Below are 17,736 nucleotides of genomic sequence, written 5' to 3'. Positions count from 1 at the left end.
TGTAAGCATGCTCGATGTCTGTTGGATTGATTTCGATATTGTAGCTTCCTCTTATCTTTTGTTTGGGACACAAAATCTGCTGTGTAGAGACAATTGTAGATTCCGATAATCAAAATATTTATCTGTTCTAATTATTCAGTGAATTGCTTAGGAATTTGATACAGCACTTCTGTTATATACACCGAGTCAAGATGCTGCAAGGAGACGAAGATGAAGAAGAAACCGGACCTTCCGTCGATTCCACCAACCCGGAGGAGCGTATTTTGGCGCGACGCTTGCGGATACAGCAGCGTATAGAGCAAATGAAACGTGAAGCCATGGGTGACGACGCTCTCGGCAAGAAAGAAGTCCAAGAGGAGCTCGGAAAAGGCATGTCCCAAATTGAAGAGAGCAGAAAAAGGCTGAAAAAACTCATCAGTGAAGGGAATGATCTTGTAACCAATGTTCAAGTGGGAGGGGATGCAAGAGAATCAGAAAGAAGAATCGGGGAAGAAGAAGCAAAGAGATCAAGGATAGAAAAGTTGCAAGCAGAAGCCAAGACATCTGCAGAAAAGTTTGATGACATCAGCAAGCGTTGGTCTGCCGCTAGAATGAAAGAAATACCCCACGATCTCCACGACATGCTGAAAGAACAGACTACTTCCTGTGACGCCGTCATCGAAGAGAAAAATAAATTAATCAGCATACTACAACAGGAAGTAAAGCAGAAAGATGATGAGTATGTAAAAGACTTGAAAAAGCAAGCCCTCGATATTGACTTACTGATAGAACGTATGGAGGAACAAGTTAAAAACTTAACAAAATCTTACCTAGAAGAACTACGGTTAATCGAAGAGGCTTACACAACCGGACGTAAAGATACCAACCAAGCCAACTACACGAAATGGAAGACTATGATGCAGCAAAGAAGAGATAAAGAAGGGGATCATATGAAAATGAGAGAACAGCGTGTCGAAGAGCATGAGAGACAACTCGACCAGCTACGTACGCAAGATGCCGAAGAATATAACATGGTCAAAATCAAGCTAGAGACTGACGTGCAGATACTGGAGCAGCAGCTGCAGCAGATGAAAGCGACATATCAATTGAACCAGGAGAAGCTTGAATACAATTTCCAGGTAGCTTAATTTAATAATAAGCATATAATTCAATAATAATTCAATTCACTAATAAGTAATGATCGTGAGATTATATTTTCATCTAATCAAGACACACACCATGTACAATGCGATGCAATGAACAGATAGGAGAATACCGAAAGACCAGTTGCGGTCTCCTAATCTGTCATCCACCTCGGCCTAGTGCCCAGTGTCACAGTTATTTCGATGTTAATCTCTCTTCCGTGGCGCTTCCTTGCTCCTTCTATTCCCTGGAGTGCGTTCTTTCATCGGGATTTTTTTCTGGGCTTTCTTGGGCTACGAATGGGAAGAAAGAGCCCAGAGGAACCTCCTATGCGGAATCGAACCTGGGCCCGGGTAGCAGGCGCTTATCGTCACCACTACGCTAACTCCCCCGCTTTTTCACATGTAAAAGTGATGCAAGCCTATCCAAAAGTACTTTCTACTTTACAAAATCAAAAAGGGCACAAAATAAAGTAGTTTTGCTTGAAAAAAACACTATGTAGAGTAGAATTGGAAGTAGTCTAAAAGCATATCTACATAAGTAGAGTAAGGAAAACCTTGCTTGATTAGTCGATAAAAGTAGACGTTTATTTATGTGCTGCGAGTCTACTTGATCAAAGTTTGCCAACCTAGTTCGGGCCAACAAAAGAAGTTTGTGTATAATCTAAAAATAGAACATTGAGATTAAGGCACCCCTCGATTAGTTGAATTTTCATGCCTGTGACACGACTGTTGATATAAAAATTTCTTTCAATTCTTTACTGGTTGCTGACGATTAGTCCTGACGAGTGTCAGCCGAAAACATTTGAGTTTATTTCAGTACAAATATATTATTCAATTTCCAGGTGTTGAAAAAGCGCGACGAGGAAAACACAATCACCAAATCGCAACAGAAGCGTAAAATCACGCGTCTGCAGGATATCCTCAACAACCTCCGAATCAAGTTGACAAAGCAGGAGAAAGCGTACAGGGACGAGAACCAGAGTCTCGTCGACGATTACAAAAGAATCGCCGACCAATACAAAGAGCTGCACAAGAAAATGAAACACTTTTCGGCGACGGACAGCAAAAAATTTCACGACATCTGGATCATGAACGAAGAGGAGGTGAAAGGTTTGGTCAAAAAAGTTTTGAACGCGGACAAGATTATTCACGAGCAGCAGCTCGGATTGCCATGGTCTACCCCCGAAACTGGTTTCATGAACACACACGGGCCGCTAGTAGGTGTGGGCGAGAACAAGGAAAAATCAGCGATAACGGTAGCCAGGGAGATTCTCACAGGCTTGGCTAAGTCAAAACAAGAAGAGGAAGCTAGAAAGATGTCAACGCGCGACGAAGACAAAACACAGCAACAAGGACTTACAATCGGTACCATCAAAGGCGTGTTGGAATTACTGTGCGACGAGGCTGGATTTTTAGTAGAAGAAAAGTTGAATAAGCTGCTACGACCTTTGGAAGACGAGGAACGGTCGCTGATCAAGCTTGACTCCATATTTAAAGCGCTCAGTATCGAGTCGGAAGAAGATATCAACAAATTAGCCGCCTATTTCACACAGTACAAAGATAGAGGCACCGGAATAGGCAGTAACGATCACGAAAACACGTCACACTCGGATAGCGGAGACGAAATCCACCCTAATGAAGTTCTAAAAATACTGAAATCTTTTGTGCACGACAATATCAAGCCAGCCGTCGATAGCGCGAGAGCTAAAGGCTCGATGAAAATCACAAGCATCGCCGAGAGGGACGCGTCTAAAGACGAAGATTACTGGTTTTCCATGGCCGATATCATACCAGTTCAGAAGCTCAAAATGTGGGACGCTCTCACGCACGCTCTTGAGAAATACCACAAAGTGCTTTCCGAGAGGGCGGTTCGCATTAAGGACACGGACAGTTTGAAACAGCAAAATTCCGAGCTGAGAATGCTTTTGCATCAGTACATCACGTCGGACGTGAATCGAGAATTGGAAATCCCGCCGACCAGAGTGCTACAGCTCGAGTACAGTTGAAAACTTTGCTCTGGTCTTTTTCATATTTCTCCAAATTTATGTACAATATCTGCATCGAATATATATGTATGTTCCGAGCGTCTTGTTTTAGATTGTCTTGTGTTTTGCTGTCCCGGAATCGTGACTGGAGGTAAACATCGAATGCGGTGATGGGAATTCATTGATTTGGAATATCTCAATCACATTTTCTTAGTGCAAGAGGCAATGAAAAGCACACGAACCAATTACGATAGCGGTCATGTCCAAGTTGAACTGGATAAGCCATCAATTTGTTATTGGGTCAGGGAGCGTTATTTCAGGGATACCATACATCCTCTAGGATTTGTCATGACGTTGAATATGTCCTCCTTGACAGCTTTTACAGCTAGGCTAATGAACAGGGTCAACTGAAAATGGGCACGAATGACGGAAAATAAGTAATGCGGACAGTTCGAGCGGGTCGCTTGGGAGTCAAATCATAGCGCGTATTCGGGAGCAGAGTCAAAATGACGACCTTTTTTAGTCAACAAGATTTCCAGTAGATATTTCAAAATCAGCGTTTTTCAATTTCCGGATACTAACTTGTAAGATTTTTTAAAGGTGTCCTCCTTTCGGGATTCCAAAATATGTTAACCCTACGTTATTTAGACCTACAGCAATAGCTATGTACAAGTTCGAAGTTCTCCCAGATACTACAGCAACTGTTGACAGTGGTCAGTGTCGACACAATAATATGACCAGTTAGCAAGGTTATAATTAACTCGTAGTCAGCTCTGAAGCCATCAAAATGACACAATATCATCAGAAGTATTAGTGATCATAAGATGACAGGAATCTCTGAACACAGTCATGCTCCTTAATGGGAGAATGATCTTGAAGAACCTGTCTGCTCAGTACTCACGTATGACAGCTGCTTTCCGACACTGAACTAAACTGTTGGTAGGTAACGAATAGCTTCGAAAGTAATAGGTGAGTAGAATTGAGCATAATTTGCACGCCCCCTAAAGCTTACATAAGAACTTAGTCACGTTCAGCGAACACATGGTCAAGCTCCCATTTCCAAGCGAATGGCTAGAGTAAGTCTTCAAGGAAATGACCCGTGTCACGAAAACATTGTGCCGCAAATATGACTCGAGTCAATACAACCTTGTCGTAAAAACAATCCACTAGCAGTGTTACACCAGATGTATTTATTCATAGTGTGGTAGAATTACATCATCATATCAAGGATCTTATTATAACAAGCACTGAAAAGCTATATGCACATACACTACAGGTAGGCTATACCACTGCACCTGGGCGTCGATATAAGAAACAGATCGTTATTTTTTACTGCCCCAAGCTACACAAACCCCCATCGCCCACTTAAAAATTGCGGGATTCACAATATACCAGCAAATCATCAAACTTTCATGAAATTAAGAATACACCACAGCACAATGATAATATGCATATAATGGAAGATGCTCAATTTTCGAGTGATGGTAGGCAGCACGCTGTTTGGCCCGCAGACCTTCAACAAGAGGCATAGCACGTTCAACCTTGTACTTCGGCGAATCAAGTCTGTAACTAGTACATCGATATTACCAACCCTCAAAGGTGGTGTGGCATCGTAAGAGCTTCGATAGTGAAGAGGATATCAGAATTTCAATAAATATCAATAAGCAGCGTAACTAATCGATATGTGTGTGAGAACATAATAAATTCGTATGATATTTACTCAGCGTTCTACCGCGTTGAATCAAAATTACAGCGCGCCGTTTCGGATAATTTATCGTCAAGACGCAGTGATTTGTTTAGTAACGGCCCGTCAATTTCAGGAATTACCGTCAATTATCGGGTGATATGAAGATCGAGAAAGTCTTCACCAAAAGTAAAGCATAATAACACACACGTCCATATATAACATAAGGGTATTGTATAATTCGCTAACACGACTTATCATTATAAAATTTGCGAGAAAAGATGTGTTGATTCGATATTGCCGCAGAGCTTCAGCACCGCTTCTCAAAGATTTTTTTCAAGCAGAAATATTCCTTTAGACACGAGAGACCGGGGGTCAGCCCGCCTACAAGGCCTTGCAACACGTCTGCTGTTTGGACGGTGGGGCCGTGGTAGAGGGGATGACGATGTCGTCACCGTCTTTTGGCGAGTCGCCGCTCTGGGTGTCGTGAATCTGTTTTTGCGATACGATCCGGTAGATTTCTGAGTAAGTCGACGGACGTGCGCGGGTGCAATAGAAAAGAAAAGGAGAGAACGTGGGTTAGCAAGCCACATGCAGCACCGTACGTAGATGGGGCATGCCGCCATCTGGCGAAATCTTCAGACGGGTTGTTTTTGACAATATGAAAAGGGAGGTGTCGTAATTGACAATAACCACTAACGCAATTAAAGCAAAACGCCAGTAATTTAACAATTTAATTCTATTTCAACTTGTGAAATGTTTTTATGAAGCTAATGAATTTCTGGTTTTCCTAAACTGCTACAGGAGAACTTCATAGTGCAAAACAAGCCGAGCTTGGTGTACAGACGTTTGTCGTTGACATGCCTATGAGAATGAACTCTGGACTTGAGTTTGGCTCTATTTCTCTCTAGTTCAAAATTCAATGGGGTGCGTGAAATACCATTTATGAAACTACAAACCCATATAAAAAAATGTTTTTAAAAATACATCAATTGTCCTTATTTATAAAATCCGTCCTTATTTTCGACTTAATATTTGCACTCCAACTGTTAACAAGGTCGTGAAAGGGACTGTGCGATAATGATGAACTTTTTTTAGCGATCAGCTTCCCAAATTACGCGGTTAGGCGAAATTAAAGACTACAAATTTTGTCAAGGTAAAAGAATTTTTCTTGGATTAGGTCACAGTGGGGGTTCAAGCAACCGCGACTGATCTGCATTATCCGGCAACGGTAATGAATATGTATACAGCATATATACCATTACCGTACCATGTTACCATTGAGAGCGGAGTTTAAAAACGAGGTTGTTCTACGACAATGCCCGAAATAGTAAATTCCAGGATTTCCATCCAATCTACATCTGAACTTTGAATCTACAATTGAACTTTGAATGTGCTCAAAATCAACAACCGTCTGAAAATTTCGCTTATGTAAAATACGGACAGAAAAAAATTCATGACTTTTGAATCTTCCCAGATACAACAACATTTTGCAGAAATCAGACGACATTTTAATGCCACGTCTTGACACCTATCATATTCCGATAGTCAAATCCATGAAACAACAGAACTGCCTGCATATCGCATCAAATAGTTGCTTACTTCGGAAATGGTAGACTGATAGGAGATGTTACATGAACAGATAAGAAATGATTAGTATTCAGTCCCAAGAATTTTAGGCTCGTTAATACCCAGGAAGACTCAAAAGTTACGACCTTACATCATTAGCACCCATGCAATCCCATTCTTATTCTACTACATAACCAATCACAAACAAACATCAAGCAGCCATCACCATTAACCAACCACACGAACAAGGCAAGGCAGTCTTCGCTATATACGAGTCACGAGATGTTATTGGTTTGGTACCATAGTCAATAGCATCTGCTAAAACTATCAACATGACAAAATAAAACCTAATCACCATGTAGATCGCTAGTGTTACAGATCACAAAGCCTATGAGAAACTAAGACTCCAGAATAAGTAACAAAAATAAGCAATTTTTCCTGAAATTCCACTTCACCTGTTAAGATTTTATGTGTAACAAGAGAAATTAGCAGCATAGAGTATATTTTACAAGAATCTACTAGCGTGAATCAACATAGTGTCCGAAAAAAGGTATGAAAACCAATATTTTTCTGAATGAAAATTACGGTTGATATAATTGTGGAGATGCTCCAGCGATATCCTACACAGATCTAAACGCCTAATACTTAATTTCGAGACACCAATGACTCAACAACCATGATCGCCATGTAAACCAGCATGCAAATGATTTCACAGGTAGCAAGGTAGGTGGAAAGGATCGCAGTCACGAGATGACATGCAATAAAACAGGATATCATACTCGAGTCCTACTAATTACCCATCCGGTACCTAGTTTTTCTTTACAAAATACAGTTTCCATCGCGAATTCAATTTATTGCAATGAAATCAAGATAAGTCCATTAACGTAGCATAACTATTCATAATTCACCATAGAAGATATAAATGAGAACAGGGTAAAGCGGTTAAAACAATACCGTTTGATTTTGCGTGTGTTATGACATCTCCGATCTAATCAACATTTAGACGAGTCGTGGATACATTGTTCCAGTATGTCTACAAACAATTCCTATGCACCCTCATCATCTCTACTCTTTAAATTTCCAGTCAAACCACCACGTCAAAAAACCGGGGAAGGTGCTGCATAATGAGAGATTATTCTAATGTGTGGCAGCGCATTGCTGTACAGACTACGAAACAATAACATAGCAATAGAGATATGCACTACAAAACTCATCAAGCGATTACTTCCTGATTATGATACCTGTTATGTTGGTATTGAGGGTATAAAGAGCAACAGATACAGTTACTGTACAAGTGTGTACACTGAGGTACCAAGTGTTGTTCGAATGGGAAAATAGAGTAGGCTATAGCATGCCATTTCCCCGAGCCCCACGATTTAATTTAATGTATCGGATGGCTTCAACTATCTACATCGGAAAAAAGGTCGTACGAGACGACCATGCATGCCTCTTTTCAGCATATTAATCACCAAAAAAGGCCGATTGACACGAAACCGGATGATTCAGCAAAGATAACACGAACTTTGGCCCGTGACTACAGCCATTTCCCCGTTTAACAACTGCACAATGTCATATTCATAGTCAAAAATAGGCAGCGACTACAACATAAATAGATAATATTGTGAAACACATTTTACCAAACAGAATTAGGAGCACCAAGTCTCTCCCAACAAAAAACGCAGCCAAAACAACGTCAAAAAATCGAAGTTAGATGTAGAAAAAAAATTTGAATTTTTTTTCTCGGATATAACATATTGGTAATTGTGTAAAATTTGGGCTCGCGTCTGTAGTGTTCACCGAGAGTGCCGGTCAAACGTTCTAGTTGTTACAACAAGACTTTCTCTCTTTGCTGCCGCTGTCGGTGTTAGTGGGGGGTATAATGTCGACGACATCGTTGGTGGGGGTTTCGTCGGTTCCGTTCTGCGAGTCCCGGATTTGTTTCTGCGACACTATGCGATAAATCTCTGCGACAAGATTGCACGGCAAACCAATTAATAACTACGAGTAACAAATCGATCGGCATGCACTCTGATTAGATCAATCGCCGCGGGACGGCTAATCGGATATAATTAGCAGAAAACTGAACCAAGAACAGGCGAAACTGTGTTGTCCTATCATGCAAGACGCACGCTAGTGACACAACTATGGAAGGATGAAAACAGATCTATTCTATCTAAAATATGGGGGGATGTCGATATCTGGGCAGTTACCATTGAATTCAGCACTTCGAAACCCCGAATCCTAACCCACCCTGCCCTAACCCATAACACCATCCTAACCGCTAACGTGAACCCATAATCCAACTACATTAATACATATATAACAAGTGCCAAATTGACCACGCCACATTTATCACGCGACGTATATCACAATTCACACTTGTATCAAGTGAAACATTCACTATCGAACTCATTAATACCATATTGATGTATTGCTTTCATAATAATAGCAGATACTGCCAAATTCATTGAAACCAGCCCCCTTCGGTCAATACCCGTGATCCCAAACAAAGGCAAACTAAAAATCGCGGCACCCTTATCCTGCCAGAAAAGTTTTATGGGATTGCTTTGTACGGGAAATTGCATTTTCTCAATACAATTAGATCAGGGGAAATGCGCATATCTAGACATGAACAAATCTCTAACACAAGAGACTATTACCGGTACCAGAAGCAACCTCAAATTATGCGTCACAACATTGACAGGACAGGTTACAAGCTATACGGGTAGCATTGTAGTTCGAATTCAAGTCTTATTGAGGTCTGACAAAACCAATTACTGTGAAAATTTGGATACCTCATCGAAAAGAAATGACTCACAAGAATGAATATGAAAAAAGTAACCCTATTTGTACCCCAAAGATTTTCCGCAGTATTCTGTGCGCCATGAAGCTGGCAGAACATCGTTCACCGCAGGAGATTTACAGGTACCGCTATCTTTTGTTCATTTTGAAAATATTGATTGCGACTGCTAGCCATCAAATTAAGTTACCCATTTAGTGACGACTGATGAGTCACGAGTGTAACAAATGTACAAATTTCCCATCATATTTGTAATGATCATTTAAATTACCGGGAAAGTTACTTGCGCCAATAAGACTTGAGCAATACAGGACGTAGAAAATAATGAGATAGCGAGGTTGAGAAAATTTACAATACAATACTAGAAAAACAAATTGAATTAAACCACAAATCAACCAGGCGTGTATACATTCAAATTAAGCATCTTATAATTATTACTCTCTTAGCGGCAACACTGATTCAGTCACAATAATATGCCTAGATACATGCGAAAAGAATGGACCGGAAAAAATCTGGTCTCATCTCAAGCAGGAAATGGACGGTGATTGAGCTGTGTAGGCCTACTGCAAAGTTATCAAATGAATGGCATATATCAAGATGCAGTCAGCAATAAGTTCCGCAGAATTACTGGAAGCATAGTCACAGCTTTCACAATCGTTTGTAACGGGGCACGGTCTGATTTACCAACATAAGAGTTCCTATAAAATACACCCAAATTATGTATTACATCCAGCAATGTATATCTCGACAGTACAAACAAAAGATAGATTACATCATTACTTGAAAAAGACCAAGACAATCACAGGCTGCGTTACGTAAACATCTCTGAGCACACCTACAGAAAGCTTAAAAGCGTCATCCCTAAATATAAGTTTCGTGGAGCTAATAGCCACATGTGCTATTGTCTAATGTAACACATTTAAAACAGATAAAATTCACAATTCCAAAGACACAGTATGATAGAGCGACTGTGTTTCCAATCATCCACAAAACAAACAATTACTCAGAAGCCCGTACTCAGTCAAAAGTGTAACAGACATCTCGCCAACACGCAGACTCATCACACAGCCATAAGGCACCAGTCGCAAAACATGTTTTCAATCAATATTCGTGGAGACTCACCTGTTAGAATATTATGGAACGCGGTTTCGACATTAGTGGAATCTAACGCTGAGGTCTCGATGAATGAAAGCCCATGAGTTTCTGAAATAAGTTTGGCGTGTCATCCGGGAGAAAGGACGGAAAATTAATATCTCTGATTAGGTGTGGCCAGCGTAGTAACGCTTCACTTATAGACACACATGCACCGTGATAAAACAAGGAAAAGAGATCGACTGGAGATTTGAACTTACCGGAAAACGCTTTCGCCTCATCGGAAGGTACTGCACGAAGGTGACGAAGATCGCTTTTGTTACCAACCAGCATAATTACAATGTTGTTATCCGCGTGGTCTCGCAATTCTTTTAACCAACGGTCGACATTTTCGTATGTTAGATGCTTCGCAATATCATACACTAACAAAGCACCCACAGCGCCCCTATAGTACCTGGAAAAAAAGTAACTCGTGTCGTCACATCATCCCACTAATATCACAACGTCACTAGTTCCTGCTACCACTTCCATTCCATTAATCAACTTCCACAACATAGATTAGTAGAGTTCCAGGCCAAGGAATAAAGCAGAGCACATACAAAACCATAGCAGCTAAGCACCGTTCCACACGAACACCCACCCTCCCATGAATTCAAGAAAATACTATATTTCAAGCCTGCTAGTGAGCATCATCATGATCATGAACTTATGAGAACTCCCAGCGAGACAGCTTGAACAACAGGCGCCACAGCAATCTGGGAATAACTCCGGGTTCAAACAGCTCCTAATTCAAAATCTGACATGCAAACTGCAAAGCTCAGGACTTGCAGTTCAAAGTTGTTCTCTTTCACTACTTCATTTCACATGTCGAAACACACTATTTGTACCAGATCTGGTTTAAATTAGGCACGGATCACGCATCCTGACGCTTTCAATGAGTTTCATGACAAATGCAAAATATTGCCCGGAAACTTTTGAAAACAAAGTCTTGAGCAATCTCAAGCAATTTTGAGTAAGAAATTTGGTAATTTTGCAGGTTGCTGATTCACGGAACTTCGCAGGTGAAAAAAATAACGCATTCGATAGCAGTGCAAGGTAGCAAAGACTTAGTTAAACTTAGTTAAAAACCAGTATGGTTGTGAGCTTACGCTGACGTGATAGCCCTATATCTTTCCTGTCCCGCAGTATCCCAAATTTGTGCCTTGATCGTTTTTCCGTCGACTTGGATGCTCCTTGTAGCGAATTCGACGCCGATTGTACTTTTACTTTCAAGGTTAAACTCGTTCCTTGTGAACCTCGATAACAGGTTACTTTTCCCGACACCAGAATCGCCAATCAGAACAACTAGAGATGCAAAAAGGTCATCATTATCCCCAGAGACATTTTATTCCGCAGTATTCAAGGATAAGACATAATACTCGAAAATAACTTTGATTGCGATACTACATTTGACCAAAAAGGGTGGCTTAGCATAATACAGTTGTAGTAAATGATTAGGATGCAAACACATGACATAATGCGAGTTAGTATTACCATCTCAATACAATTTTGTTTTCTTTGATATTATAAGCTGTCAATAATATGTAAGTAAGATTTCTAGAATTGAGAATTATCAATTGAAAATGCTCAATTCAAAATTTTCAAAAAAAAATCATGCCGTGTCATCATAATTTAGGAAACCATCGACTTCAGAAACTACAATTCTACGGGAAATTTGAAATTTATGGACAAGCCTCAGTAGTTGGTACATCACTTTGCCAAATGTGGCACTAAATTTCTTCTATCAGGCAAACTGCCTCACCGGAAAATTACTCTTTCATAAGTGCATAGCAGAAAAGCATAACAAATGCCTTTGTTTGATATAGAGAGCCACAAACAACACTGGGCTAAACTCAACTACATAGCTCACTAGCTCAGCATCATGCGTTGAGAGCAAAAGTTTTAGAATCCTTCAAATGGTTTGTGGGTAGGTCATTGTTAATTCAAGTACTGTAAATTTTACAGGCATTGCAGATTGTCGGGCGCTATGTCGTCAAAATTGGAAAGTCTCGTGATAAATGCTTACGCATATCCACGATTCGGCAAGCAGGAATGCAATCATCAGTCTTACAAAAGAATTTTGGTATTTAAATCCTTGAGATTAAAACTACCAAATTCAAACAATACCGAAGGGAAAGGGATACATTGAAAGTGGCAGGGTCAACGGTGTGCCAGTAAAAAGGTCAAGTCGTATCGAACACAAATTCTAATGACAAAAAACTGTATTAAAAGTTTACGAAGCCTTGCAAAATAATCAAAACAGGGATATAATACATGAATTTCTCACAATCAAGATGGCTAGCGGATAGGCCAACATATGAAGAGAATCAAAATTCCAGTAATGATTAACTGATGTGGCTGGCTAGCACCAAGCACAAGCGATGAAAAACACACACCGACCGATGCTGTTGCTTTTGCGCCTTACACACAAAAAACGGCCGGCAACATTACCTTTAAACAAATAATCGTATTCGTCATCCTTAGTTCCCATATCTGACGTGTGATTTGAACCCTAGAAAATACACAGGCAGAAGTAAATACAACATAAGAACAGATATTTTGTGACATAAAATAAAGCTTACAATGCAATTGACAGTTATTAACAGCTCAAACACACACAAAGGACAATGCGACCAAGCTACCTTAATGAGAAAACAGTACATATAAGGCTATTACAGGCTGTGTCTATTAAATCCTACTTTCTAGTTTAAAATGAGTTACTCCCAGTTTTAGATGCTAATCTATTCTATATGGCTGAGACAGTTAATTTGACTTAACAAATAACATGACCGCAAAGCCAAGCTTCCAATGTGTCAATAACTATATTAGCTGTAGTTGAGCTACCAATAAAATATCAAGTCTTGCCAAAGCGTAGAATGCTGGAAGTCATAAATAGTATCGCTATCTGCGATGGAGGCTAAAATTTGACATGTACTTCAAGAGAAATGATCATTCATGAGAATCACGCCTCAATCAAGTCCAACAAAGACACTGACGCGTTACTTTCGCTACAATACAAGGAGGATGGGTAATTCCCAAGCAGCTATATCATGATATTTGCGAAAAACCACAAAGCTTGGCTTGAGGCAGTGTTTGTGTGTCGCCTCGCCGACGTAACATTACGCAACAGAATATTAGACCTAGTGACGCTGTTGGAAATAGGGCTTGCGATTCTAACAGTTATAAGCAATTGTAATTCCACGGAGAATTCTCAAAAAAAAAAGTTCATGACAGTGCATCAACATTCTACATATTGATATTCATATTGACGCTAAATACAAACAGATCACACAAGTATATTTCTTACCATTTTCACCACCAAAGTGAGAAATCTATCTATAGCTCACAACATTAAAAACACCGATTGCCATGATACATTTGTATCCTGACATATGGTCCTACTATAGGCAACTAGACACCCATTTAAATGCGAATCAGGAATCACACAACGTCTAAATTTTACTAAACGTGGTGATTATGTTGACTATTGCAACAGAATCACAAGACTCACCTTCTTATCAATTTCGTCTCAGAGCTCAGAGATGACGATCAGCAGATTGAAATATTAAAAATTACCGTTACTAAATACTGAAACACAGATAATTTATGCAACATTTGCCTGATAACGAAAGATTAGACCTACCTACTGCTGAACTAGCATTTCATTTAGGGATGTATATAGGTGGTCATTTTGCGCGACTTCTAGTTAATAAATCTCTTCACAATGTTCACAGTAAATATTCGTTAGGGAAGAGAGGTCAAGGAATTTCACATAAACAGAACAAAAAACAGGATAGGTTATTCGATTATTTCTTATAAATTATTTATAGTCAATCAATTCATTAAAGACAACACAGAATTATTTTCGAATACAGTTTCCTCTATTAATTATCTCTGTTGCATTAAGATTTTTGATAGAATATAGAAGCCAAGTAGACCTACATTTGGTTTGATTCCAAATGCAATGGTACGTTTTGCCTATTATAACAGGTGAGCAGCGATGATTCTCCAAGTAAAATAATTACATAAAAATAAAATCAAAATAAAGAATTGGGTGAGCACAGGACACCGTTTCTTACAGGCATTTGAGGAAATCAATAGAAAAAATATACTTTACAACCAGTCTTAACCATTGGTCTACCAAAAGGTTATGTTTTTGGTGAGTTTTCATGAATATTTCCCGGTGTTTTTATAGGAGTACTATGCCTTACTAAAATAATCTGAAAATCGAGTTGCTGTTTGTGCAAAGAGAAGCCATTTCAATCACGGAAATGATTACCACAGTTTTGAAACAATATAGTCCGCAATAGAGTTGGTCACAACACATGCCTTGGTTAAATTTACTAGAGAAAGAGAATTTTTTCCATCTCTCGATAAATTCAAAATATCGGGTGTCGAAGAAATTTGAAGTGACTAGAGTTAGGAACAATACATGAATCTTTGAGCTGAAGTTATTGTTTCGAAGCCAGAGTGGAATTGGTGGCAAATGTCATGTGCAACTTTCCATTCAATTCCTCAATTATTCTATGGAAGGAACCCTTCCGTCACGCGCGAATTATTGCCGGAAGTCAACTAGTGATTCCAGTCTGGTTTTGAAGGTGATACTCATATTGCAGACAGTGTATTTGTATTACAATTATACATACACACCCTTTGATAAAATACAGAAATATGCATTGAAGACTAACTCAAATTAAGGAGCTTCAGAAGAAAACATGTTCAATTCGCGAAGATCTATAGAAATTACAATTATGATGTAGAATTGAGCATTGACAAAATAGTCGAATAAATTTTCACAATCCATTAAGAGGAAATAATTTGTCTGACTTGGCAATTCTGCGGTTCCTTCTCATAAAGTCATATCCATTTCAAGTTCAAGCACATATATATAGGCCTAGTAGCCAAAGGATGAAAATAAACTAATTTACTGTTCAATGGCAATCGAATTACTATATTTTAGTCTTTTCAAATCTCCCATTCAGTACTCAATGACTGGCTACACCATACTGACGATATGAACAGGTACGAAATCAGTCAAAAACTCCGCGAAAAGATCCGCTTCATGAATAAATCAGAATTCAATCGGTGCGACTGCAAGGTTGCAGTTCGTCACCATAGTTATAGGTGAGGTCCAACAGCATAGCGATATGAATATAACTGAGGGAAAGCTGTCGTCGCCTCCTCCTCCTCCTACAGCTGCTACCACCTGAACAAGCATACTGCGAGCCCAACGGACTATTTCGCCATACGACGCCCAACCATTGAGCGGACTTCATCGAAACGGTGGATCCACAAATAGCATGACGTCAGAGATACTCGGTAAAAAATCCGGACAGCCATCAACGCCTCTTCTCACGTGACAGGTGGATTGAACGGAAGGATGAATACGTAGCGGTCAAACCCCACTGCTTTCCGCAATAACTAAATACGATACTTTTCTACGCGTCTTTCGTACAGTACTGTTCCTCTTTAGCTTAAATTATGAATATAGGAATTTATTTCCTCAAAGGGAGCTATTTCTGGATAACATTTTTGTGATAATCATCATCATCATTGGTTTATTAGCAATTTTATCAGTTCAATACACCACAAAAATGCGATACAATGAAAGAAAGGAAGATGTCGAAGCGACTAGGTTGTCTATGGAATCTGACACCCACCTTGGCCTAGGCGATGTAAAGAGGAGGCATGCACACTGAATGAAGGTAAAGAAGATAGTATGGAAAAAGAATGCGACAAGAAATAGGGCGGCATGTCATGGGAAGCGAGATCGATAGGTCAGTCGTGGTCCGGTAATCTTGAGGATGGACTGTATTTATTTAGTAGTAATTGCTTGTATTTCGACTTGAATGTGGACATGCTCGTCGACTGTCGGATGGCCGGCGGGATACTGTTCCATACATCAGGTCCGGCATATTTGATGGAGCGATGATCTTTTCGGTCGATCATATGATATTTGGACGACGTGGACGCGCGTGTGTTGTACTTGTGCGCTTTTGATTCAGAGGTAAAGAAGTCATTGAAATATTCGGGGCAACGACCGCAGTGAAACTGATACATGAACATGGCGATTTCTAGTTTCCGCATATCTTCTATGTTTAGGACGCCGAATCTCTTCAGCAGCGACTTATTGGATGGGCAGCCAGGTCCCTTTGGGGCCCTAGCTATGATTCGGAGTACTTTGTGCTGTAGTTTCTGCAGTGGCTTGAGTGCAGTTTTACTGGCAGCCCCCCAACAGAGGATGCCATAATGTAACTTCGATTGGATTAAGGATTTGAAGAGTATCAGAAGAACCCATGCTGGCATGAAGCGCTTAAGGCTGTAGAACAGGCCGCACTTCGGTGATAATTTAGTTTCTAGGGACTGAATATGACTCTTCCAGGACATGTTCGAGTCCAGTAAAACTCCGAGATATTTGGCATTATCTGTGTTGGAAACGGGCTGACCAGCGATATTAACGGTTAGGTTATTTTTTGAATTTACTGTCAGCAATTGCGATTTCGAGGCGTTTATGCAAAGGTTGTTCTGGGCCGTCCACTCATGGACTTTGGGCATTTGGTCACCAGTCAGGGCATCCAGCTCTGCCGTCGAAGATGCGGAAGAGAGGAGGTGAGTATCATCAGCGAACAGTGTGGTGTTCAATGAGGAGGTTTCAAAAATGTCTTGACATATAAGGTGAAAAGGACCGGTCCAAGTACTGAGCCCTGGGGCACACCACAGGTCACCGGGTGAGGAGAAGACAAGGTGTCTGAGATCGCAACCATTTGTTGGCGTCCAGTGAGGTAACTTTTCATGAGCTCAAGTTGTGGGCCCCGAAGTCCGTAACGCGCCAATTTCGAGATGAGAATTTTATGATCTACGCAGTCAAACGCTTTTTTTAGGTCGAGAAAAATGCTACATCCCACATTTCGCTTCTCTGAGATATCATAGTACTGTTCGGCCACTGTTAGGAGGGCATGAGCGGTTTGGTGTTTGTTTCGGAAGCCAAATTGTTGAGGGGAAATGACAGACATTTTGGCGAGGAATGAGGACAGGCGGGAGAGGAGCAACTTTTCGAATACAATCCCGATGCATGGGAGAACGGATATCGGACGGTAGTTGGTGACATTAGTTCTATCCCCAGCTTTGTGTACAGGGACTACTCTGGCTTTTTTTAGATAGCTTGGGTAGACTCCATTTTCTATCATGAAGTTGAAAAAATGGGCCATATATTGACCGATATGCAGGCTTATCATTTTTAAAAACCATGATGGGATTTGGTCATCGCCGTCGGCCTTGTGCGATTTCAGTTTGTGGATGGCTACTTCTACTTCGTATTTGGTCGTAGGTTCAAGCACAATTGACTGGGATATCGATCTCACCTCTGACCTGGCCGACACAGGTTTTGTAATAGAAGAAGCAATATTTGGGCCTACGTTACAAAAATACTCATTGAAGTGATTC

General features: G+C 40.3%; 2 protein-coding genes and 1 long non-coding RNA gene across 4 annotated transcripts; 2 read left to right on the top strand and 1 right to left on the bottom strand.

Moving 5' to 3' along the window:
* Window positions 1-101: 101 nt before the first annotated feature.
* On the top strand, window positions 102-3,208 carry LOC145458016 (dynein regulatory complex protein 1-like). Its single transcript, XM_080336315.1, has 2 exons — window positions 102-1,118; window positions 1,967-3,208. Exons 1-2 carry the CDS (start codon window positions 192-194, stop codon window positions 3,128-3,130), a joined length of 2,091 nt encoding a protein of 696 aa, XP_080192441.1. The 5' UTR covers window positions 102-191; the 3' UTR covers window positions 3,131-3,208.
* Window positions 3,209-4,279: 1,071 nt separating this feature from the next.
* Window positions 4,280-13,887, bottom strand: LOC145458029 (ras-related protein Rab-11B-like). Of its 2 annotated transcripts, none has more exons than XM_080336335.1 (6): window positions 13,805-13,887; window positions 12,745-12,805; window positions 11,403-11,598; window positions 10,515-10,708; window positions 10,285-10,365; window positions 4,280-5,314 (listed from the first exon to the last, which is right to left on the bottom strand). In XM_080336335.1, exons 2-6 carry the CDS (start codon window positions 12,782-12,784, stop codon window positions 5,178-5,180), a joined length of 648 nt encoding a protein of 215 aa, XP_080192461.1. In that variant the 5' UTR covers window positions 12,785-12,805; window positions 13,805-13,887; the 3' UTR covers window positions 4,280-5,177. The 2 variants fall into 2 exon arrangements, with proteins under 2 accessions (XP_080192461.1, XP_080192460.1); XM_080336334.1 differs by lacking the exon at window positions 4,280-5,314 and adding an exon at window positions 7,195-8,326.
* Window positions 13,888-15,827: 1,940 nt separating this feature from the next.
* LOC145458038 (uncharacterized) lies at window positions 15,828-17,476 on the top strand. Its single transcript, XR_013921054.1, has 2 exons — window positions 15,828-16,902; window positions 16,969-17,476. It is a non-coding gene; the product is annotated as an uncharacterized LOC145458038 (long non-coding RNA).
* Window positions 17,477-17,736: the final 260 nt, after the last annotated feature.

The sequence above is a fragment of the Botryllus schlosseri genome, chromosome 15 (genome assembly GCF_051294905.1).
Source record: "Botryllus schlosseri isolate E-star chromosome 15, Bs_hap1, whole genome shotgun sequence".
NCBI classification, from domain to species: domain Eukaryota; kingdom Metazoa; phylum Chordata; class Ascidiacea; order Stolidobranchia; family Styelidae; genus Botryllus; species Botryllus schlosseri.
The sequence above is the reverse complement of the archived record's forward strand: the minus strand, read 5'-3'. Positions and strand labels throughout refer to the sequence as shown.

Bases quoted from the DNA above. Each gene is read 5' to 3' on its own strand.
- LOC145458016 (XM_080336315.1), top strand. From the start codon at position 192: ATGCTGCAAGGAGACGAAGATGAAGAAGAAACCGGACCTTCCGTCGAT. The intron at 1,119-1,966 runs GTAGCTTAATTT...TTCAATTTCCAG, and splicing joins AGCTTGAATACAATTTCCAG to GTGTTGAAAAAGCGCGACGA.
- LOC145458029 (XM_080336334.1), bottom strand. From the start codon at position 12,784: ATGGGAACTAAGGATGACGAATACGATTATTTGTTTAAAG. The intron at 11,599-12,744 runs GTAATGTTGCCG...TTGCATCTCTAG, and splicing joins ATACGATTATTTGTTTAAAG to TTGTTCTGATTGGCGATTCT. The intron at 10,366-10,514 runs GTAAGTTCAAAT...AACTTATTTCAG, and splicing joins TGAGGCGAAAGCGTTTTCCG to AAACTCATGGGCTTTCATTC.